Genomic DNA, 25,709 nt, shown 5'->3' on the forward strand with positions numbered 1-25,709 from the left:
TTGCGTGCCTCACGCTCTGTTTGGTTGCTTGTAGATGGCCGGGAGAATAAGAGAAAAACAAGTCAAAGAGAATTAGACAAGAATGGAAGAGAATGGAAGATGGGGAGAATATTAGGAGGGAGATTTGCGAGTAGTGTTTGGTTGCGAGAGGAAATTAGCGGAAGATGTAGGGTGTCATTATCAAAATATAGGTGGAAGAGAGAGAAAAAGTAAGTGAGAGAAAGAGAGAAAAATAATAAAACAAGAATATCTTCTAATTCCCCCAACAAATTTCTCCATTTTGGTGAAAAAAAGGGAGAAGATTATGGGGGGGAACATCTCCGCCACGTAGGATAAAAACCAATAATAATATCTAGAAGTTGTCTAGTGGTCAAAGGTGTAAATGACAGCCAAACATGCTTTTGGGAAGATCTCTGGCATTTGAAACTCCTACAATCCCCCCAAAACAAGCAACCAAAAAGAGATGCATAAGACGAGACATGGTAGATCTTAATTAAAAATAACACTAAATTAAAATAATATTAATTAAAAAGAAGGAACAGATATTGTGAGATCCATAAGACCGTCCACGTGGTGGTCCTAACCTCTAATTTTTTAAAGTTTTTGCCTTCATTCATTTTTGAGGGCTGCTAGAAAAACAGGATTTCGTCTGGGGAAAAAGAAAAAAAAGAGGAATTCCTTTGATGTGACACATTCCCAATAAGACAAGACATCCCTGAAAAAATACAAAAAAACATAACGTGAAAATGATCACATCAACCTCTAATTTCCAAACGGGATCCCTTTTTATAACTGTTTTCCTTCTTTCTATCTACTTTTTAAACACTCCATTTTATGCTCTACAATATGAATGGCTAATATCGTCCGAATGAGAAGATTGTTGGGACCAACTCACAGCTGAAATTAATAAAGGCTTTGCTAGGGACCATCGTAGAGTGCATTTCCTAAACCCGGCTGTTGCATGAGAACAGCCGCATAGGCTCACTTTTTTGCCTTATTCATCCTATGTGGCTGCTGTCTCATGCAACAGCCGGTTCTCGAAATGCCTTCTGCTATGGTCCCTAGCAAAACCAATAAAACAATAGGGCCGGAGGCTGAGTTCTAACCCCACGGCGTATCATAGCTTTTCCTTTTGCTTTATTTGTTTCCCTGCGCGGAGGACTTTCCTGACATTTCGACCAAAGATAAGGCTATTTTTCGTATAATAATCTCTTAATTATGCAGGTTAGAGAGAGAGAGAGTAATCGAGTGGCCATGGGGTGAGATTTCGTAAGAAGGTTGTGACGACGAGGGTTTGAAAGACGAAACAGCTGTAGCACGAGACTTGAAGAAGAAGAAGAAGAAGATTAAAACCAGGAAGAAGAAGAAGAGCTTTCTCGCTCCTTTTAGCGCCTCCATCTATGGATCGATTCCCTTCGATTTCTTCTCTCATCGGCCTCCGAAAAGGTATCAGCAAATTAATTGCCTCTTTAGATCTCGATTTTTTATTATTATTTCCCCTTCTGTTAGTTTAATATCTATTGATGTTTTCGAGATCTATACCTCTCGATTATCTGAAATTTGAATCTGGATTTCTGATTCTGTGTTTAATTTACAGATCTGGTTTTTCTTCTGTTTTTATTGTGTTGTTGATGGATTTGGTGGACGTAAATGTGTTTCTTTTCGGATTCGTGTATCAATGCAGTTATTTGGCTTGTTTTATGTTTTTGTGGAGCTTTTTTGTTATCTTCTATTGTATAATTTTGTTGCGTTTGTTCTCGTTCTCTCTCGATTCATATATTTATTTGTTTGTTCATGTTGAATTAAGCTTCCTTTTTCATGTTTGGATCTTGTCTCATTTTAGATTTTAATGATATCTTCTTCATTTAATGACTAGTTGGAGAGGGTTGTAGGGTTTCTCTCAAGATCACAAAGATCTTGATGAAAGAAAACAATAAACGTAGACAGTAAGGGGCAAAATACGCTGTGATCAGAATACTTTTTGTAATCAGCTGCGAGTTAGTTTTGGAAGATGTTCTCCTAGATTTTTACAAATCCCGTCTCACTTGTTCTTTTTTTTCCTGGTGTGTATGTGGATTTTCTGGCTATATATGAGAATTTTTTATGGAGATACTGGGTACTGAAGTAATTAATTGCCTAGTCTAACTACTTGCAAATTTAGAGTCAAATTTAGTGACCACCATAGACACCTTTCTTCAATGTCAACCACATTTTGGCTCAGCTTTATGAGCGGCATGTAATTTAATGTGTTGTTGCTGTGTCACACTGATAATCCATAGTAATGCAACTGGGAATACAGGAATCCAATGGACTTTGATATTGGCACGATGAGGGAATACCAACATTTTGCATTGTAGCAAGTATGAATCGAAAATGAAGTCTCTGTATGAATCCCAAATGAACATCCTTGGAGTGCGAATCTCATGATCCCCACTGGCATTTTATTGTTACCAGCCAGCAAATATCCTTAACCTGGTTGGATAAGATGACCATCCACCTAGAATATGGCACACACTCTAATTCCCCATGAACCTCGATCTACACTAGTGGAATCAAATGTAGTTGAATTCCCTACGACTTTAAAATGCAGGCTTTGTCTCCCTACGCCCAGAGGGTGGTTCAACTTGGTTTGGAGGCTTAGCAAGTTGGATTTAGAAATGATATGTAAATATCATATGGAAAATGGTGATCAAGGAAAAATAACATTAAATCATGAGAACTGAAGAATGGAATCTGGAAACTAATGAAGAAGCTAAAAGAACTTTAAAATGCAAATATGAGCTCAATTGCATTAGATGAGATTACAGACAACGTCATACACATTTTTTTTTGTTGAATGGTGGGCATCAGTATCAGCTCAATTGCAGCACACGAGATTACGGAAGCATCAATTGTATGATGATGATGTATGTGGGCAACATCATACACATGCTTGTCTATTTTATGCAATTATGTATTATTTTCCGTAATCGAATTGGAATATTTTTTTCAGTAAAATAAATATTGTGAGAATGAATTAATGGATGGCTCTAATGCATCTTCAGGTTCTATCTCTAGACAATGAGTCTCTCATTTCAATTGGTGAAAGCCTGCAGTGTTTCTAAGCAGCGCTTTTGTCCTGTCTATTCTCGGCGCTTCCATTAACTTACAAATTAGTCTTCACTGAACACCCAGATAATAACAGATGCGCATGTGCAAGTAAACAGTTTGTAGATCCACAATATGATGACTCCAGCTGTCTAGGAATTTGATAATTATGATTGGCAGCCATTATGCTTCCTGAGTAATCCATAACAAGAAACTGTCATGTAGCTTAAAAGGATTGCTGCAAGATAATGTTTGATTCCCAATGCATAATCCTTGTCAAGTTCTGCAAGAACACAAGTTTGCAGATGGATGTCCTGGACTGGATGGAGGCAAAACTGCAGTCATGGAATATTGACAGTTTCTAATCTTGTTGTGGCTTGTTGAGGAATGCAAACCCAACCGCTGGAGTGATCAATTAAGCCTCCTCAACTTCAGCCATCATAGAAGGTTTTATTTTTTTGTAATTAAGCCATCATAGAAGGTTATCTTATTGATATAAAATTTTTTTGCTTATGCACTATATGTTCTGATTTCCATTGCCTTAGTTCTTCAATTTTTTGCCTTTATCTTTATAGTGACCGTCTTCTCTTTCTCTCCCCTTGAGATGACTACTATGCACTTTTGCATACTGTATTTTCCCTCTGCTAGCAAGCATTATGATTTGTTTCTTTGCTGGATACCATTGTTTCCGTTTCTCTAAAAGCTGAAGTATATATTTGTACAAGCTTATGAATTGATAATTAGAAGTGCTCTCTCTCCTCCAACATATGCACACACAGCAAAATCAGTCATGCCTTTGATTGCATGCATGTAGAATGCAGAATCTATTGCAATGCAGATGGATTTTTTTATTCTCAGGCGTTCTTTATTTCTATATACCTATTCATGTATTCCTCTCATATGGATTTTAATTTACAGGCCTGGGGTGATACCATCTGGAAGCCCGCTTTTCTAGGTCTAATACTTTTTGTATGTACACTACGTCATTAATTTATATCTCAAATAAAGATGAACTTGTCCATAAAAGGTTTCTCGACTACCAAGGATTCAAAATTGAATACATCAAATAAGACAACACTAAATCCCAATGCAGCAGAATTTGTTCCTCTTGCTCTTAGATCTTCATCTGTAAACACCAAAAACACAGATGCCACAAGGCTCGATGCTACTGGAATTTCTGGAAAAGCAGTATTTGATCGATCAGAATCTTCTGTTTCAAATAATTCTGATGATGAGGTCCACCAGTACTGGCGCCGCCAGCTTCCCGATGATATTACACCTGACTTCAAGTTCACGGGAGATGATGACTTGCAAGGACTTGGGAATCTCCCAGTTGCAGGTTTGTCCTTGCATGATGGAATTGAAACACCAAGGTTCTTTGCATCCACAAGTAGTGGCCAGTTATTGACCAAGCGACGTGAAATATCTTCTCATCTTGGGGATAATATCAGCTCAAATGAGAAGATGGGGTATTCTTTTCCTACATATGTGGAAGATCAGTCCTCTGTTACTCACTTGAATTTGCCAACTAATCCCTGGGAAAAGCAGTTTGTGAATGGTGATCAGCATCTTACTAATGGACGGGAGGGGCGTCCTTACAATGGGGATTCTAGTGCTGGTTTCCTAAATGATTTGTTGAGTGAGCATGCTGTTTTAGATGACAATGGAATCAACCCTGTGGAGTTTTTGGCATCACAGTTCCCTGGTTTTGCTGCTGAAAGCGTTGCAGATGTCTACTATGCGAATGGATGTGATTTGAACTTGACTATTGAGATGCTCACGCAACTTGAGGTATGCTTTATTTGTTCAAACTATTATATTATTGGTTGGCAAGGGGCATGTCTCTCTTTTCAAAAATTCTAAGTTGGATCCTCAAGGAATTACACTTTGTTAGTTCAAGGGAAAATAATTTAGGCAAACCTTCTCAGTTTGGAAACTCTCCATGGTGGCTTTACAACTCAGTCACATAATTTCCTACATTCCCCACTTTTTTCTTTTACTCTAGTTTCAATTGCTCTTGTGGGTGTTGGTTTTTGTCATGGATGGATGTCACATTGATTATTTATTAATTTTGGGCATATGCATTTCAATAAGAAGTTGGGAGGTTCTGGTAGTGCAATATTGCAACTTTTCATAGAGGTATGCAGCTTTTACTTTATGAGGAGGTGGAACAAATATTGTTATACCTTTGTACTGAGATGCATGGTCATGCATATCACGTCAGTCATTTCCATCATTACCTTTGAATGCCCTGCAGATCAATGGCTTTGTGCATGAATTCATTTTATTGCAATTGTAGCTTCAAGTTGATGGTGGCTTTAATCAAAACCTGAGCTCGAAGACCCTGTCAGCTCCAAACATAAGCGCGCTGGATTTCCCTGCACTTCCAGTGCCAGATGCTCAGACTGGTCTGCCAAAGTACCATGGGGATGATCTCCAACAAACTGCCAATCCGTACCGATCTGTTGACAAGGATAGTTTTCTTCTTTTTAAGTCCAATTCTTCTGGTACATCTAGAGTTGCTACAGATTTTGCTTCAGCTATCCGAAAAATTGCATCTCAGGATTCCAATCAATGGAAGTATGAAAGAAATGGTCCTGAAGATGTCCATGTTGGCGCAAGTAGAAGTTCACAACTTTTATCCAGCTCTTATAATGGGCATGGAAAATCCGTTTATGGAGATAGGTTGCAAAGTTATGGTGCACCTTTGGCAGCTCCAGTTTGGCTTGATACTGGAGAATCAGTGGGTAAATATTTCGCAAGCAACAACTTTTTGCATGCTTTAAAAATTTCTTGTACCTCAGAACTCCATTTTTAACCTCATGCATATGTATTTGGTTTACCAATGTTGAGATGACAGCAAATATGTATTCGGAGTTGAGGGAGGAAGCTCGCGATAATGCACGACTTCGGAATGCATATTTTGATCAGGTATCATAACTAATTTCTGTTTATCAATTCATCTACATGGAGTTTGTAGTTCTCTGATAATTTTTCCATAATCATATTAATGATGGGACATGCATTTATCATAATACATCAAGTAAGCAGCATTGTCGTATAAGAATTTCATTAATTTAGTGGCGATATGGCTGAACTGCATATTTGTTATATTATTCACTTGTTTCCCCTTTTGCTGTTATTCTTTGTTGTAATTCTGCTCTCCTATTTATTTTTGAAAACGTGGGGTAAATTACGATCAGATCTAACCCTTATGAGACTATGGAAATGGTTAGAGTTCGATCCACTGTTTAAAAACTCCCCGAGTCAATTATCAACTCACCAGAGTTAGTGAAAAGTTTTGACGGTGTCATTCATTGACTTGCCCGAGTGAACTTGGATGACTTTTAAACACTAGTTCAAGCCATGGTAAAATCTTAAAGTGCTGTTGATTAAACCCTAAGGAACCCAAACTTTGCTATTGCTGGAGTACCTGTTCCTTGTGAATTTCATTCTTCTGATGGAATTATTTAATCATGCTGTTTTGGTCCATGGATAGCATTTGAAAAAAGGTTTTCACTTTTCAGTAGTACTTTGCTGGAAGGCTTCCATTAATCGTTCCATTACTCGTCATTTGTGGAATTTTTTTTTAAATGGATATTCTTTTTTTGGTGAATGGTAACAAGAATATATTAATGAAATCAACGAGCGACAGAGCTTGTCAACCCAAATGATACAAGTAAAAAAAACAAAGAAGAAAAAGAGAATACAACTACAGAACGAGATCAAGGAGGCAAGAGGTCAAACCACAATAATGATTGCATATCTACTCCTTCCCTTGCCAAACGATTGGCCACACTATTAGCCGATCTCCGTACATGGTTGAAAGTGATAGAGGATTCCTCTATTCTATCCAAGATGTCATCAAAAAAGTGAGCAAATCAGCAAACCTCTAAGGAGGGACTGAAGATCCCCTAAGCCACCGAATCGTTTTTAGAGAATCTCCTTCCACAATCAGCTTATCAAGACCCTCCTTATCCAACCGAAGAATACCTTGATGAATAGCTCTAACCTCATCTTTACTGGCATCTACTTTTCCAATAGGCCTTGAGAACGCCCAAATTACTTCCCCTCTTTGGTCTCTAAGAACACCTCATATGCCTCCCGGGCCAGGATTTCCTCACTCAAAACATATTTCTTTCCACCCTTCCCAAAGGTCAAATGCCGAAACAAAACGGGGAAGGGAAATGGTAGTATGAGAAGCACATGTCAATCACCACCAATGATGTTAACATGATTCAGACCCTTCATATTAATGGGCTCCACCATTGAGATGGCATGATCTGAAAATCTAAACAAACATATAATCAATTGCGGTAAACAATGAATATCATGCAATAACTATTTCAAGAAATTATAGTTTACATGAACTCATGAACAACAAGCGATGGGCATCAGCTGCTCCCTAGTCCCTAACACACCTTGTAAAAAAACTGTCAATGAAAAGAGCTGATTTTTTTTTATTTTTTTTGAAAATTTAGAGAGCTGATATTTTCATCCCCCTCGTGATGGATTTTTTTAAAAAAAAACTATCCCCTTGTGATATATACATCCCTTCTTTTACTTCAAACTTCTTTCATTACGTATGACATCTGCTTTATAATTTTAACAACCAGTGAAAATCATTCGAAAACAAAGTGAGGGGTATCTTTATCAGCACAAGTTCAAGAGGAGAAAAGGGAATAACAGATGTAAAAACGATATTAAATCATTCGAAAAATAAAAGAAAACCATATTAATTGAATACCAAAATGGGGAAAAATAAAACTTGTGAAGAATAGTGACAGGGAAACTCGCTTTAAGGTGTCCAGCTCAATATTTTTCTTTGGATAGTGCTAACTCATTTTGTGAAGAAACCAAAGAAGGACACTAGTCTTGACATGTTCTTGGACTGTCTATCACATTGTCAGAGGGTGTCGAAGTCTTCGAAGTGCTGGCATGGTCAAAAATCAAGCAGACATGATTTGTATGAACATGATTTATGATAAAAGCATTAAAATGTTTCCTTTTCCATCTTTATGAATGCTGTGTAACAGGCTAGACAAGCATATCTTATTGGAAACAAAGCTCTGGCAAAGGAACTGAGTGTAAAGGGGCAGTTGCACAACATGCAGATGAAGGCTGCTCATGAGAAAGCTAAAGAGTCCATCTATCGACAGAGGTTGGTCATTTTCCAAAGTTCATTAGCACTTGTAGGAATAAGAGTAAAAGATAAAAAAAAAACGATCTTTACACATCTCTCTATTCTTATCAATGAATTTACTTAGCCTCCAACCATTTGATGCTGTTAGAATATATCAGATCAGATCTCTGAAAAGATCTGACCGCTGGATTGTAGCGTGGTAGAAACAGTTAGTTTTTAGTTGTATTCTCCGAATTTTAAATATAAGCAGTTTAGGTAGTTAAGCACATGTTTTTCATGTGTTTTATATAAGCTACTTGCGCCTCTATAAATATAATCCAAAGACACCCAAGATATTACGGGGTTTTCTCCATATTTTCCCTGCAAATTCCTAATCTTTCAGATACCTTCAAGTGCATTAAACATCCATTTTCAGTGACTAACCAACCCAATTTTGTAATGTTGTAGGAACCCAATGGGTCCAGAAATCCCGAGCTATGGCAAGGGACAAGAGAGGATGATCGACCTTCACGGGCTGCATGTGAGCGAAGCCATACACATACTGAAACATGAACTGAGTATATTGAAGAGCGCTGCAAGGTCCGCTGCACAGCGCCTTCAGGTCCTGATATGTGTGGGGACTGGTCACCATACAAAGGGCTTCCGAACTCCGGCGAGGCTTCCGGTTGCCGTCGAGCGCTACCTGCTTGAAGAAGAGGGTCTCAACTACACCGAGCCGCAGCCGGGATTGCTGCGAGTTGTGATATATTGACACCTTGTGAGGTATACAAATTCCACACCGTCCATTCTCGTATTTGTATATGGGGAGGAAAGAGAAATAGAAAAAAAAAGGCATGGCGGAAAGGAAATGTATTATTAAGGTTGGGGTCAACACCAGTGCAGTCTCGTCAGATTTTGGAACTTTCCGGCGAGCTGCGCTATCAGTTGTTTTTTTTCTTTCTTACCTACATTTTCCTGCACATTTGTACACAGTCATTTCAATTTTTATTGAAGAGAAAGGTTGGTCTTTTATTGAGAGAGGGTTAGTAGTACCCATACCAGTTTTTACTACTATTGATCGATTTTAAACTTTGTTAAGTAGGACAAACTCTATTCCTTAGCCATAGACCATCCACGAAGTCCCTTAACTATGGTGGCTGAATTTCTAGCCATCCAAGAAGCCACTAATAAGGAGAGTAGCATCTGGTTATACCCCCTCTTTTGTTTGAAATAGTTTTTACTAGATGATGTATATGGCAGGACTTATTTCCATTTCTTAGGTTTATATAAACTCGCAAAAACTAGTCCCTGGAGGAGACACCCAGAGATTTTAAGAAGAGGGATTGAGCCTTTCGCTCACGGTCAAGGCTGGAGGTCGGAGGTTTGATCCAAACAAAAAATAATAATAAGAAGAAATGTTTTGTTTGATTATGTGTGGGATTGTTTTGATGCTGGCAAAATTTATCTTGTAATATTTTCATGGAAATTTTTTTCTAAAATTGAAAATTTTTCTAATTTTTTGTAGAGAGATTTCAACCCTACTAGACCTTGGAAATTTCTTTTCCATGGAATATTTTATTCTAGCAAACTATTCACGACATGAATCAGATGTGAATTAATTCATTTGGCAGGTCCTATAATGAAATGAAAGAATGCATGCGGTGAAGTCTTACACAGGCAGAGCTCCAAAAGGAAGGATGTTTGTAATTGAAGTTGCTTCGAATGAGATAGAAAAGGAAATAGAAAATTAGATGCCTGATGATACGTGATTATAGTGATTCAGCTGTTTGTTTTCTTAAATCTTACTAGTGAGGAGCCTGTAAAACGTTTTAATGTGAATGCTATACGCTGGGGAGTACTGTTCATATAACGAGAGGAGCGAGTGCATTAGACGTATGTCTGTCCCAAGTCCCAACACAAGAATTTTAGAAGGTGAAAAGTAAAGGTAAAAAAAAAAAGGAATTTTGCCCTCCTTGAATGCCTGTAAAAAGTTATTTGCAGCCTTTCATGCAATTTTGATTTAACTTGAGTATGATTATTTGCAAATAATGCTTATAATTTCTTTTGAAAAAAAGACAAAGCTAATGAGTTCCAATTTCCAACGAGACCATAATGTCCCATTTTAAATGAGAGGGTGGGGTGTGAAATTCTCATTATGACAAAATCCAAATACAACACAAGTGTATAATCACCTCATTCAATTGAAAAAAGAATTCAACATTAAAGAAACCATTCCCAAAATATTTCTTTGTAATTCCTCATATTAATATACATTATATTGAGATTCCAAAAAATTTCTCATGAAAAAACCTGGTCACTAGAACAGCCATCAGTTGAAACTTCCCTGTCAAGTTCACTAATCAACTGCTCAATCTGCTTCCTATAAATCGGCATGAAATGATCACTGATCATCGTCTGTGAGAGCCGCAACTTACCGTACAGAGACCTTGGCGTTAGGTAAATCCCGACCTTCACCTCTCCCGTCTGGTTCTCACCATTTTCTGTTGCATCACCATCACTTGAGGATTCCTCAGGAAAGATGGTGACAATGTGCATAATCTTTCCCGGAGGAAAAAACCGGTGTACCTCCGATGGTTCCGGCACAGAGCTACCCGATGAGCTCTCTGCCACCTCAGCGACAGCCGCCTTTTCCTCTTCCCTAATTTCCTGTGCCACATCAGCATCCTCACCTTCCTTCTGCCTATACAACTCATGCTCAAGTTGCTGCCACAACTCTTCTTCAGTCATTCGGTCTTCACTTCTGCCATGGCCCACGAGATCCTCACCACCGCCATTGTCCTCATTATAATTCAGTTCAGCGTGCATAGTTGTTTCTTCTGAAGTCCATAGCTCACTTTCAGCCATTGATATTGGGATTTCTTCGGTTTCTATGATTGTTGTGGATTCATGGGACATTAGAAGAGGCTCCGCGGTTTCTGTGGTGGTGGTGGAAGAACTCATATGGGTTTCATCTGTTTTTGAGGCTGAAGCAGCCGTTGCGCGATGGCGGGGTCCCATGCATGACCATGAGGATAGCCGGAGGGTCGGACGTGTCAATGCTGCCTGAGCCACATTTCGAGCTCTCTTCATAACAACCTGTAGATTTTTAAGTGATCACCATATCAGATTGATAATATATACTACAGAAATGAACAGTTACTGTGAACAACAACAACAACAACGTTTGAACAAGCGAATGAAAATTGAACACATAAGACCGTGTATGTGTGAACTTGAGGTGTAAAACCAACATCTTGGCATTCGATGCCAAATTTTAGAAAATCAGATTCAAACGAGAACTCGAACTTAAAAAGGTGTCAACTCAGGGATTGAGTCAATGACTGTTGTGATCAATTTTTCATAAAGTCAGGTGTCAAAGGAATTCCTTTTAAGATTCCAACGAGAACTCAGCCAACATAAAACCAATTCGACTTGGGCAAGTCAATGATTGAGTGGGGGAGTTTTTAAACAAAGGTTGAGACTTGAGACATCTTTACAGGCAGCTACATGCTAATATTGAAAAATAAGCTGCTTATAATGATAGTAGTTAATGGACTATATATTAAAAAAGAGCTATATTACAAACAACACAAATAATATATTACTACCACAAAAGATAAGAAAGATTTAAAAACAGGTTGTATTACAAATAATCATGTTGGTGTGTAACCATCACATGTATTCAACATGCATCTATTCCAGCAAGGATGTCAGTTTAACAACTGCATCCAACACTGAAAAATTCTTAAAAAATAGTGTCCTAGTTACACTAATCATGCTTAATGGATTGGGACAGGACAATTAGATGAATAATTAGAGTTGCTATAAAGAGCATGTGAAATTGAAGTTCACTGCTGAAGGAGACTTACCTGTGTACTGGTGGAAACTGGGCGAAGAATTGCACCAGCCCCGGCAACTCTAGCTCTAGCACTAGCTAAGGTTGGAAGACGAGACCCCAAGGCAGACGCAGAACGATAGACTGTGCTCAAGATTCTTGTTTGCTCAATCTGATTCCTCAGGTCATTCAGCCATGCAGATGCTGTCACCTGTGCAAAGAAATATTTGATATGGAAATTCAAGAATAAAAATACAAATTACAAAACAATTAAAACAGACAGCAAAGGGGTTGGTTGTAAGAACCACCAGAAACAATCTAAAGGGTATACACTCAAAATTCTGTGGTAATTACAGCACTTAAAATTCAACTGTCAACTTTCAATTCAAGCAGCCCCTCTTCCTTACCTAGCTTGATCAAAGAAATTTCTTATACAGTGATATGAAATCAATTAGCACAGTAGGCTTCTGTTGGATAGCTTGGGAAGTATGACAGTCAAATTTTATAGGACATAAAGGATTTCTTCAAACCATATTGTTCAATTCTGATTCAAGAATAAGCCACTTTTTTCTGATTATTTGGCAGTTACTATCGTTAGGTTAAGTACATCCATTTCCTTTAAGCCGGGAACAAAATCTGGACACGACACCGTCCAACTAAGATAATGGCTCAATTCCATGCATGCAATCTCCAGATTGATTATTGAATTATGTTAAGGAAAACACCATTTTACTGCACCAAGTTTCACATGCTGATACTCATTAAATGTGTCATGAATGCATCAATACCTGTTTCATGGTAAATCACAATTAAAAGAACTAAAAAATGTTCCATATGGTCACAATTTGAAAACTGTCCCATTCTCCCATTCATTAATATATAAAAGAATTGATGATCGAAACTGTTAATGTACAAAAGATTTAATAACACCTTCTCCAACAGCTTAAAGTTTTGGAGTAACTGGTTGTTTCACAAAAATCATAAGGATGTTGGCAAAAAAAAAAAACATAAAATCCTACAACTAATCTGCATCAGATTGTGAAGAGATAAATTAACATAAATGATAAGCACACATTCACAAAATCAAGATCTACAGATGAAGTAAACATATTACTTAATTAAACAGATTTAGAAAACCATGAAAGTGATTTTCAGCAGAACTGAAAAAAATAAGGATTGCACAGTTTACTTTTTCTTTCGGTTGACCAAATGCTAAATTACCAATACTGGCAATACACCAAATAAACGCATTATTAGGTTCTTCCAACTACATTTCAAAATCTTAAAACATCAAGTAGTGATACCCACTTGAACAAGAGTGTGCACACACACATAAACAAACACACGCACAGGTACACAAACAAGTAGAAATTGAAACTGAATCAGTTGCAGGTACAGAACCTCAGAGCGCAGATCATCCACTGAAGCAGCTGAAAAGGTAGGGACCAAATCAGCTCCATTAATAACTGAAGTAATAAAGTCCTTCCCTGACTCCGCCAACTCCCAAGTCATACAAGCAGCTACATGTGCAGAATACCATCAGTAATAATGAAGAATGATCTGAGAGAGAAAAATCTGAGAAATATATAAAGCCAAAAAAGCCCAAGCAAGAACAATAAGAAATCATTTTTTAAGATTTGATAGCCTACCAAATGGGCTTTGCCTTACTAGATCAAACAAACTTTTTTAATCGATAAAAACCATAATTAGTAATATGCAATATTAGAACTTAAGAAAAATGTAGAAATAAACTATTCTATGAATGTGTCTAGGAACCAGAGATTATGAAGCAAGAGTGGCACACTAGTGGAAAATTTGTCAAAAACATCCAGAATACCTCCTATTTCACATCTCTTGTCATGGATAACGTACTAGTTTTTGCAATGATATGGAGGAAGAAGTTTGAAATCTAAGATCCATACTAAGATGATTTACATTGGAAATATTTTCCTTACAATTTTTTTCAGAAAATTCCTGCAATCCAAACAGGGCCTAAAGGAAAATGAATTTTCCGAAGGCACTCAAATCTCCATTGCACACCGACTTATGCCACCATGTCCGAATGGACTCAACAGAAGATAACACTGAGACATTTGGACTCACATTGAACAATCCAAAGAAGGAACTCCAAATTTCAACGAATCTAGGACAATGAATGAACAAGCCAACAAGCGCAGGGATCTCCAATGGGCAATGAATGAATAAGTGAGAAGGGGAATCCAACGGAAAACCACAATGAATGCAATCCCAAGAATTTTGCCATGGACACACTAGAGAACTGCAATGGCTCTAGGGGATGCAAGAGATCTTCAAATATTAGGAAAGCTTGGACATGAGGGATATCACGACATCAAAGCATAGGAAGATTTAACGGAGAGCAAACTATTATACTCCAGTGACCGAACTAGCTTAACCTCATGTAGCATTCAAGAAAAAATAAAGCTTACAAACTAACAAAATAAGTTAATAAGAAGATTTCAAGTTTATTAATGTTATGTGCTACATTTTATAATATTATAGCTAATTTTTAGTAATTTTATTAAAAAAAAAAATTGAAAAAACTAACAAAATCAAGGTATGTGCAGCATAAAATTTATATTGTATTTTGTCACACTATTTTCTATCTTTCTCATACCTTTTTAAAAGGTCCTTAAAAAATTGATTTAAAGAAGAAAAATATCTTTCTGTCATTTAGTGTATTAATAGTATACTATACCAATATGTTGCATAATTATATTTAAGTGAATTATATGGAAAATATGGTGATTTATTATGTATAAATATTTATATGAATTATATGTGAAATGTGGTTTGTGCTGAATGATCAAGCATGTGAGAAAGCGCATGTCACTATGTGTTTGATATTGTTAAACCATTGTGTGTTTTTTTCTTATGTGGTTTTTTAGTGTGTATTTGTGCTTATTCTAGCATTTCCAACAGTTTTACCTTAAAAGTCCATCATTTAAATATGTTTCCATAATTTTACAGGGTTACCACAAACATTTCCATCTGAAAATATCATGTTCCCAATCCCATTTCCATCACAACCTATAAGTGAGATTATCTAAAGATACTTTTGATGGACTGAGTTGGTGGTGCTGCCACTGATTTGATCCTGCATGTAGAAAATTCATGCGGTTTGCAAATATATGAAATCTGAAAATTATACATCTGAAATTTCATGTCTGCAATTTCCTAGATTCTGAAATTCAAGCACTCTGAAAAGTTCATGTTATTGCAGTGGAGGAGAAGAAGGAGAAGAGAAAGTAAGGGAGAAGATGGAGTCTCGACTAGAGAGCTCCCATGTAATATGATGATAAATATATAAGCCAAAAGTAGGATTACATGTACAAAGACTTTTTTTTTTTTTTTGAAAAATGACAATATTTCATTAAAATTAAGGCAGCAATTGGGACCAGGAGTCCCATCCTGCTTTACAAAATATTAAAGGATAAAGGTACGGGCATTCCCGAGACCAATTCGAAGATGCAAAAAAGAAAAAATACAATATCCTAAACTATCCTTTCTTCCTTTCAATAGCCTGTTTTCTTTACAATTCCCATAACATTCTTTGTGTCCCAACAACTGATTCCCTCTAGAACTGCGGATAAACTAGATTTTCTAGCAGAGATTAAGCTTGCACTCTGAAAATCTGAGGCTCTAAATCAAACGTGAATCTCCAAGGATGTATGGCAAGGCTCAAGGATCCATACAGGAAAGTCTAGGCGAAGAAACAGAGTCTCTCAAGCCATGACTAATGAATATTGAGTATTTCTAGATATAGGTAGGGGTTTCGTCCAATCATGACCATCCTCAGGAGCATAACGGCCAGACTTAATCAGAACATAGCAACTTCTCAAGAAGGAGCCACTAAATGCCCCGAATGGCGGAACCTCTCTCAACCTTAGCAATACTCTTCCATACATAAGATGTTCGAATGGCCTCTGCTTCTGATCTCAAAAAACTCCTTAACCTTCCAACTATTCAACACGGCAATCATCCTCCCTTTGATACTGAGCCCTTCTCAGAGAAATTACTGAACTAAGGAGGAACTAATTACTTAAACACCTTCCCCAATCTTCTTTTCAATTTCTTTTCCTCTTACCTTCTTCTATTCCTTATCTCTTGCCTCCATTGCGAGAAACATGTCTTTGGTTGCCCCCAAGTCTTCATCATATTCAACCCTAAATACATCCCCCATCGATAACAAATCTTTGAATTCTTCCGAGAACGATCCACGACTCCTTGAATCTTCTGAGCTATCATCAACCTGCTTTGCCTTACCTTTAGGTCCCCACTAGTCCTCTGGGCTGCCCCCCTCCCCCCCCAGCTCGCAGATCTTCAACCCGTCCTGAGATGGCCGAGGTAACCGCTACCTCAGGATTCAGGTTGATTTGATTGTTCTCCAGGTCTCTGATAAAAGTCTTTCTTTCATCCTCCCATAGGTGCCGCCAGGTGCGTCTTTCATTTTCTAAAACTTTGCTGAACATGGGGAGGTCAAGGAGAGGCAAGTGCAATTCCTTATCACTTGTCGATTCAGGGTTAAGGTCGAGACTGGTGTTGCTGGTAGAGTTTTTCTTTAGCTGGGCCCAACGCTTTTTTAGCGGGCTAAGTGAAGTCTCACAAGGGGTGGGCGACTCCTTCCCAGCAAGCTTTTCATTATAGCGAAGATCTTTCAGGAGTTCAATATCATGTACAAAGACTATAATACCCTTCAACACTCCCCCTCAACCTGGAGTGTATATACCATACAACCCCGGATTGTTACAACTATCTCTCAACTTAGATTGTGCCAATGGTTTGGTAAATACACTGGCCAACTGATATGCATACCTAGTGAAAATCAGAACATAAGGCAATAGAGCAGTGACTACCAGTGGCAAAAGCCATGGCCACTAGAACAACAGCCTCTCCCTGAATCAAGACTACCGCCAGAGCAACCACCACAGATGTCATGAGCCCATCCAGACTAAGCAGTAACACCCGTAGGAGTCGAATGCGAAGAGAGAGAGTCATAACAGAGGTGCATCATCAGGGAAACAGAAACGAACCACCAACAAATAAGCACACCAAAGGGGCGCACAACCAATAATGGCGAAGTACCACAAGGAGAAATCAACCGAACAACATGCCGTCAATAGAAGAAGAACCACAACAACCAAAAAAGACAGTAACCAACAACCAATCAACCAACATGACAATAGAAAACAAGCCCAACACGACAACGATCAAACCACTTCTGCTGCCCGGTCAACTAACCAACAGGAGAGATAGCTCCAGCAACGACCAAGAGTATAGCAAGCCACAAACAACAACAAGGCGTATAACAACGCAAACTACCACAACCACAACGAACGCGTAAATCAACGCAAAGCAACTACACGCATCACGCGGCTCCTAAGCACCAACAAACACTAAGTGTAGAGGCAAGCAAGCAACCAACAAAGAGGGCGAAACAACATCAGCCGAAGCCGCCAACAACAGAGAATGAGGAGAAAAAAGTAGCTCAAAACAGAAGGAAAGGGATTAGGATGGGATGCGTGGGATTTGGTGTGAGGGGTGGGTTACGGCGGATGGATTCATAGAGGATATGGAAATTTAGGGATCGCGGTAAGGAATTTGGAGGTTTGGGGAAATGGGAATGGGAGTGGGAATAGAAATGGGAGGGTGGATGGATTTACAAAAGGGATACGGAAATTTGGGGATTTGGAAATGCGTAAGGGTTGGGGGTTTTGGGATTAGGGATTAGGGTTTGGGTGGAGGGATAATCCAAAGATGGAGGATGGAGGATGGAGGAAAGGAGGGTTGGGGGTTTTGGGATTAGGGTTTGGGTGGAGAGATAATCCAAAGATGGAGGGATAGAGGATGGGAAAGAGTGGAGGGAGGGTTACGGTAAAAGGGGTTACGAAAGGGTGGTGATGGGGGTGTACGGTAATAGGGAGATGTAGTGTGGTAAAATGGAGATGTAGTGTGGCATGGGGGTTACAGAGAGGGAAGGGAGGGTGACGGATGGGAGTGGAGCAATGGGGTTGCCGTCATATGAATAGGGAGAGCGCGCCTGGAATGGATGGGAGAGTTGCGCATGGGTGGAGGGGTATTACGAGTGGAGAGGGTTAGCGTAATACGTAAGAAGGAAAGAGGGTTAGCACAAATCGGGTGGGGGTATTATGAGAATGGGGATGAGAGTTAGCGCAAATCGGGTGGGGTACGGGAATGGGGATGAGGGTATTGCGGCAATGGGGTTGAGGGGTGTGTGCTGACGGCAAGAATATATATATATATATATATATATATATATATATATATATATATATAGAGAGAGAGAGAGAGAGAGAATAGAGTTCCTAAGGTGTCACCTCATATAGCTTATATGAGGTGGCGCTTAAAAACATAAGGGGCCCACTTTGTTTGGATGATCCAAAGCATTCATTTGATAGGCCCTCACATAGATAGGGTGTGCCTAAAAAATTAACTTCATAGGATCATCCTAACCCTTAAATTTGTGGAGGTTGAAATGGATGGGTATAAACCTCCATAAATATGCCCATTTTTAACCTCCATAAATGGAAGGGTTAGGATGACCCTATGGACCTGATTTTTTGTAGGCACCATATCCATCTAAGGGCCTTTCAAATGAGTGGTTTGGATCACCCCAAAAATGTGGGCCCCTTATGTTTTGTGAGCGCCACCTCATATAAGCTATATGAGGTGACACCTTAGGAACTCTATTCTCTATATATATATATGTATGTATGTATGGAGAGAGAGAGAGAGAGAGAGAGAGAGAGAGAGAGAGAGAGAGAAGCGAGTGGAGGGAGAAAAGTGGCTAAGGTTCTCTTCCTTCTTTCCTTTTTTTTGTTAGTATTGGATCCTCTGATACCGTGTTATTGTGCTGGAGGAGGAGAAGGAGAAGAGGTAGTGAGGGAGAAGATGGAATCTCCACTAGGGAGCTCCCATGTTTTATATATATATATATATATATATATATATATATATATATATATATATAAACCCAAAGTAGGGTTACATGTACAAAGACTATAATACCCTTCCAACAGTTTACAAGGCTGAAATTTTTGAAATAGGTTTCCACAAGGTGATAAATTTCTTGGGTTACTTTTTGCTGGCAGTAACAGTAATTTCAGATTACAATCTAGCTTCAGTATGAAAAAAGCCAGTTTTCATCACATTCTGAAAAGATCCTCCAACTAGTGATCCATTATGTGAATTTTAACAGATGTATGGTTCTCCAACAAATAACACCCCCATATTTAAGTCACAGACAAAGAAGAAAACGATAAAAAAACTCGGGACCCTGCAAGATAAAATAAAAAATGATCACCAACCTGGAGCAAATGTAACACAAGTACTAGCAGAGAACTCCTGCTGCTCCCGCAGTACATATGTTAGAAGTGCTGCAGTGCCTCCCCCCAAAGAGTGACCAACAATCTGAGAAATTCCAAGAAAATATATTAATAAAAAGTCTGAAGAATAAAGTCTCATTAAAAATTCAGTGCTTTAGTATCTCCTGAAAACTAAACAAGTGACAAGTCAAAAATTCCATTACAGAATGGTTACAGATGAAAACATATAAGAAGCCTCACAAACTTACGTTTTCACTTTGACATTGAAGAGTGGAGAGCTAATAACGGACAATCTATTATCTACACCACACTTTCGTGCTTAAGCAAGAATTTAGCTCTCAAAGATCCATACTACCAAGTCCATGGACTTGACAAGTTTGTTCAGTTTTGAACATTGCATGAGGTTTCAGGAATAAGAACAGGAAAACCAAATTCCAATACATATTTAAAAGCATTTTGTAACATGAAAGCAGAATGCAAATTGTAACATAAAGCGTAAACTATGGAAAAGAAATAGAGCACAAGTGCCCAAATGTATAAAAATATGAAATGCAATAGCAAACAAATACTAGTAACACATAGCTGATGTCAGGTTTTCCCATATGGCCAGGTGAGAATTCATGTCTATGATGGTATTGGTAACTACTAAAACGATATTGCCGTTACACAATACCTCTTACCGGTTAGTTTGGGACCTTATGAAGGCCTACAAAACCAACATCTGTCGCCACTCATCGAGAGCAACATCAAAGGCCTCACGTATCTATTTAAATCTCTCACCATTATCCTTGAACTTTTATGAAGGTGCATCCCAAACTCCCATAATCATTAGAGTGGATCTCTGAGTTACTAAATCAGGATGGTCTGCACTGACCATATAGTCTCACAAGAACTCCTTTATATTTCACAAAAGATGAACTGCTGCTAATTTGTAATGAAGACTCATATATCTGGTTCTTGGGGAACAATTCAAGACCATTCTTTTTCTTGATATACCTAAAACAGAATTCTTATAAATATATAAAGAACCGCATGCTCATATTTTGGAGTCTGATGAGATTATGAGTTAGTCAGGCAGCTAAAATGTATGGCCCAATACACAGCTGAGTACTGACAACCATGGTTTAAAATTTTGGTTTTGGTAACTGTTTCGGACCGCACCAAAAACCGAAATTTTGGTCCGAAATTTGGTAATTTGGTTCCAAATTTCGGACCAAAATTTTGCAACACTTTTTTTTTTAATAAATAATGTCTTTAAACCGAAATTTGGGATCAAAATTACCGAAATTTCGGTCAAAATTTGGTAAATGGCGAAAAATTGAATTTCGGAAATTTTCGGTTTAGGTCCCCACCGGTATCCGAAATTTCGGATTTCGGTCGAAATTTTAAACCATGCTGACAACAATGTAGAACAGGACAATGGCCGCCAGCCAACCAATAAAAACTTGACAGAAATAATAAGGCATAAAACTTGCTCTTTAGAAGGATCTAAAATAATGTACCTGAGAAAATAAAAGCTAATGTATACATGTAACTCATAATATGACAAAGTTTAACATGAAATTATAACTGAAAAGGGACTTCTAGGGCAGGAATAACCTTGATTCTGTAATCCATATTTTCACCAAGTGCTTTGATAAGACAAGGCGTTGCAAGCTTTGCAATCCAACGAGCAGCTGCAACCATGCCACAGTGTGCATAGCCTAGAACTAAATCACTCACACCACCTTCGTGTACGACAGTGTGATGGAATGGTACGACTGCACCAGTTGCAGCTGTCAAAGTGTCCCTGATACTATGAGTTCCCCGGATCAATAGAAGAAAACATTTCGTGTTTTTATCAACTAGAATTGTAAAAGCTGGCTTCAAAATCTGCATACAATAAAGAAGAGGGGTAAAGTCAATAGAATATAAGGACAAGACGAGATATTTTCCAAGCAAACATTAACTAAAACAAATATCCCTATCAAATGCCTAAAAAAATTGCAAGACATTGGTAATTTTGCAATTCAGAAGTGACTGCACAACAAATATAACATCACTTACTCCTGCTTTAGGTTCCTGAAGGAGGACATCTTCTTGAGAATAACCAGTTTCCTCTAAAAACAAGGGGAATGGTTTCTTTGAGAAATGTAAGCAAAGAGTCAACAACTTCAACAGATATCTTAACTCAGAAGTTATGTCAGGTCCTCTAAGCTGTACACTATCTTTACCAGCATATATGCTGGCAACGTGCAAATTTCCCTGCAAAAATGAGATAACGTTGTAATCAACTTAGCAAGATCCATGCGGATATCATCATTAATGACTTGATATATAGCTCCAAAATATTAGGTTAACAATTATGTGAAAGAAAAAAAGAGATCAAATCTTCAAAGTCATATAAAATGAAGTAGCCATAATTTCCATGAGAAAAAGTGGATGGACAATTCAAAAACCTAGTCTTGGAATATGAATATCGAGGATTAGTGCAGACTTACAGACAATAACATATAAAATTGTGTCATTGCACCACAGGATATGGACCATTTGAGCAAGGAGCCCAATCCTCCCCTTAATCGTTTATACAACTACCATGTCCATGTCCATGCCCCTGTTGCTTCCTATGCTTGCTGACTGCATAGTTTTACAGAGAACAATAACAACTATGATTCCAAAGACTACTAGAGAGAATTTAGGTAAAGATTTTATAACTGTTCATTGTTTTGACATGACACAATCTTTTGTATAGGAAATTGTACCAAGTTTTAAACAAAAGATGGATCTTAATGTGCAGAAGCAAGTGCCGCGAGAATAGTTTTCAAACAGGTAAAACAGTAAGAATATATAAGATGACTGAAAAATATCATAAGCTTAAGTGACTTAAGAGGGCATACTTGGGTCGTGGCATGAGAAAGAGGTAAAAGGGTGATAAGTCAAAAGATGAGGTGTGGGCTCTAGCTGATGTGGACAGTCCCCAAATCAAGGATGATAACATGCCAAAAATAGAAACATATCCAGAAATATGCTAAAAAATAGAATCTGGTCCAAAAAATAGAAAATATCCTAAAAATAGAAACTCTCACGGCCGGACCCCGTCAACTTGTTCCTACATTTTGTATTAATTTGAAGCACATATTTATTAAGTTGTATACATTTTTCAGTTTAGAATGGACTTTACCGATGCATGTCATTAGGTGTTTGATCTTGTTAAACCATTATGGATAGTTTTTCTTGTTTATGTGATGGTTTCTAATGTGTATTTGTGCTTATTCTAGAATTTCTTGAAATTTCATCTTGAACTTCCATCATTTGCATGCATTTCCATAAACTTTCATGATTTTACAGAAGTTTATCATTTGCATGCAAGTCATTAGGTGTTGTTAAAACATCATGGATGGTTCTCCTGATTATGTAATGGTTTCAAAGTTACTGTTTGTGATAATTCTACCATTGCCTAAAGTTTCATCATTTGCATACATTTTCATAAACTTGTATAATTTTATAGGATTTCCAATTAAATCTATGACCCAAAACAACATGTTTCTATTTCCGTTGTGACCTAAGCATACTGAAACCGACAGTTAAAATCTTGAACGCATATCGCTAGGTTTTTTTTATCTTCTTAAACCATTATGGATGGATGTCTTGGTTATGTGATGGTTTCTAAATGTGTATTTGTGAATATTCTAGCGTTTCTTGAAATCCCATCTTAAATTTCTCTTGTTTCCGTGGGCTTCCACAAGCTTTCATGGTTTTTACAGAAATTTTATGTACTTTCATAAACTTCCATGAGGTACTGCCAATTCCATAGGGACCTAAGTTCAGACCGAATCCGATTTTTGAATCTTTGTAATAAGTTCCACAGAAATTTGGAGATTGACATAGGCTTTGTAAAGGGTGTTATGTAGTGTGAACATATTGGTAATATAACTAACTCACACTAGATCATGCATTATTTGAGAGAGAGAGAGAGAGAGAGAGAGAGAGAACATTTTTTGTTTACTTTTCCAACATTTTTCCTGCGTCCACTTTCCATGCATACAACTATGACCCAAAGAAGGTCACAATGGAATACTTGGCCACAAGTAGGGTCCTAAAATGCAAATCATGTCACTTTTTGTATTGAGCAACTTTGAAAATTGGTAGCTCTGCTCTTGAGCCTGTGAAAATGGTCAGAGCACTACCCATATTCCCACTGATCGTCTCTTTTATGAAAAAACCATGCGTCTGCATGTTCAATGTCACTTTGACACTTTGGGACTAATGCAACACAAGCATCATCAAGAATTCAACAGTTCAAAGTGCAGTTGAGGTCACTGATACTATTCATGAGAGTCTTTAATTTTAGGAGAAATGGATTTAACATCCCAACAGACGACTGAGAATGATTGCCATGTGTTCTCCAGCTTGAGTAACTTCATAACCTTTCTACTTCTAAAAAAAGGGTGGCCCAGTGCACGAGGCTCCCACTATTGCAGGGTCTGGGGAGGGCTAGATTTACGCAGCCTTACCCCTGCTTTGAAAAGTGGCTGTTTCCGTCACTTGAACCCGTGACCACCAAGTTGCACCAACCTGACCGTGACTCGAACTCATAACCTTTCTACTTCTGTTTCTGTTATATTTTTATATTTTTATTTCTTCAGTAGAAATGAGAGCATTGCTGTGAAGAAAGTTGAAGTTTTATCTCATTCATAATTGAATAAAATTTCTAGAATACCAAGGAATAAAAAAACATGAGGAGAAAAGCAAATGACTTCTTCGCAGAGAAAGTTGAAACAATTAAAAAAAAAAACAGAAAGTGGGTATTGCATTTACCTGCCTCTTCAAGAGAAAGTTGATGCCAAATGCCAAATCCCCAATTGGCCACTTCCCCAGAGTTTCAGAGTAAGTAAATCTCAATGTCTCTGACAAAGTTGATATTGTCTCTAGCCATGTTGCAGGGGCTTGGGCAGGTCTAATCGAAACTCGATTTATTCTAGTTGGTGCGGGTTTAGGAACATCACCATCATGCTCTTCTTCAACATCCCCAGACAGAGTAGATTGTAATCTACGATTCAACGTATAATAAAGAAGAGCAGCAGCACCCGCTGCTGTGGCCATGGTTGCCGTTGCCATAGTATTTCATGCAAACAGACCTAAAACTCAAATACAAGAACTAAAAATACATAAATAAATCAATAGCCAAGAAATACTTCAAAATTCAACCATTTAGCGACATTCTGTTTCTTTTTTCTTTTTCATGAAAGGAAACATTTATTCGATCATAACAATCCGATCAAGAATCCCAATCTCAAAGAAGAAACACTTCTCTCCAAGGAATTCCTGAAATTCCCGAGGAGAAAAACGCCCAACCAAACCAATCTGTGAGAGAACTAGAATGATCGAATTCAAACCTAAATTTCTAAATATATATGAAACGGCATCAAGGATCGGAAAGAAGAGACCATAGAGATCCGGTGAAGAATCCAAAAAAAAAAAAAAAATTAAAATCGAGCACGAGACCTAAAACCTAAATTTTCAAATCGTTTAATCAACGATTGATCGAACGTAAACAGACAAAAGAAAAAAATAAAGAAAAAAGATTAAGTTACAAACCTGAGGAGCTCGAATTTAGGGAGAAAGCTCGGATCATTTCAAGATCTCGAATTAGAGAGGAAGCGGAAAATCGATCTCAAATGATTTTGGTTCGTGGTCCCTCCTTCTCTCTCTCTCTCTCTCTCTCTCTCTCTCTCGCGATCTAAAAGAAATAGATCCCTTTCAACACCCTTTCCGTACATTTATTCTGATTTTAGACCGACACGTAGCGGTTGATCGAGCGACCGTAGGCAGACAGGAGAAAACAGAACCAATATATTTTATTTTTTCAGTAGAGGGGGCTGTCCGAAGTAAAAAATAGGGGCGAATATAACATTTCCCGCTAAATGCCAATTAAGGCACAGGTGGGACCCTTTTGACAGCGCCATTGTGGACCCATACATTTCAGATGGGACTCACTCGAAATTTCCATTGAACAATCCTACCCCTTCAATTGGTGGATTGCGAACTGGTAACCTAAGCTTAGTATATTGTTATTTTAAGAAAAGGTATTCAAAAGTCAACAAGTTATACCGTGTAAGCAAAAAGCCGGGAAATTAGTGGGACCAGCTTAATTTGATATAGAGGAGGAATGCTTCAATAGGGAGCAAACTAGAATAAGGAATGCCCACTAATCACAAAGTGGGTCCCACCTTTAATTGATCCGAACCGTCCATTTGATGTCTTTGCTTTGGACCAGCCCAATAATCATACCAATCATGCCATACTGAGTACTAGATCTCGA

General features: G+C 38.1%; 2 protein-coding genes across 4 annotated transcripts; one reads left to right on the forward strand and one right to left on the reverse strand.

The window, feature by feature from the left end:
* The first annotated feature begins 1,212 nt into the window (after positions 1 to 1,212).
* On the forward strand, positions 1,213 to 9,247 carry LOC143877941 (polyadenylate-binding protein-interacting protein 7-like). Of its 2 annotated transcripts, XM_077380269.1 has the most exons (7): positions 1,213 to 1,446; positions 3,045 to 3,534; positions 4,006 to 4,878; positions 5,387 to 5,834; positions 5,948 to 6,018; positions 8,124 to 8,248; positions 8,678 to 9,247. In XM_077380269.1, the coding sequence occupies exons 3-7, from the start codon at positions 4,096 to 4,098 to the stop codon at positions 8,979 to 8,981; spliced, it is 1,731 nt and encodes a 576-aa protein (XP_077236384.1). In that variant the 5' UTR covers positions 1,213 to 1,446; positions 3,045 to 3,534; positions 4,006 to 4,095; the 3' UTR covers positions 8,982 to 9,247. The 2 variants fall into 2 exon arrangements, with proteins under 2 accessions (XP_077236384.1, XP_077236383.1); XM_077380268.1 differs by lacking the exon at positions 3,045 to 3,534.
* A 1,143-nt stretch (positions 9,248 to 10,390) lies between these two features.
* On the reverse strand, positions 10,391 to 25,141 carry LOC143877942 (Mono-/di-acylglycerol lipase, N-terminal;Lipase, class 3). 2 transcript variants are annotated; one of them, XM_077380270.1, is made up of 8 exons: positions 24,986 to 25,141; positions 24,206 to 24,525; positions 21,455 to 21,652; positions 21,008 to 21,280; positions 19,391 to 19,493; positions 13,446 to 13,564; positions 12,079 to 12,255; positions 10,391 to 11,305 (listed from the first exon to the last, which is right to left on the reverse strand). In XM_077380270.1, exons 2-8 carry the CDS (start codon positions 24,503 to 24,505, stop codon positions 10,508 to 10,510), a joined length of 1,968 nt encoding a protein of 655 aa, XP_077236385.1. In that variant the 5' UTR covers positions 24,506 to 24,525; positions 24,986 to 25,141; the 3' UTR covers positions 10,391 to 10,507. The 2 variants fall into 2 exon arrangements, with proteins under 2 accessions (XP_077236385.1, XP_077236386.1); XM_077380271.1 differs by having other exon boundaries at positions 24,206 to 24,545; positions 24,986 to 25,136.
* Positions 25,142 to 25,709: the final 568 nt, after the last annotated feature.

This window comes from Tasmannia lanceolata, unplaced genomic scaffold (genome assembly GCF_043159265.1).
Source record: "Tasmannia lanceolata isolate RefF3 unplaced genomic scaffold, GAP_Taslan_0.1 ptg000005l, whole genome shotgun sequence".
Lineage (NCBI taxonomy): Eukaryota > Viridiplantae > Streptophyta > Magnoliopsida > Canellales > Winteraceae > Tasmannia > Tasmannia lanceolata.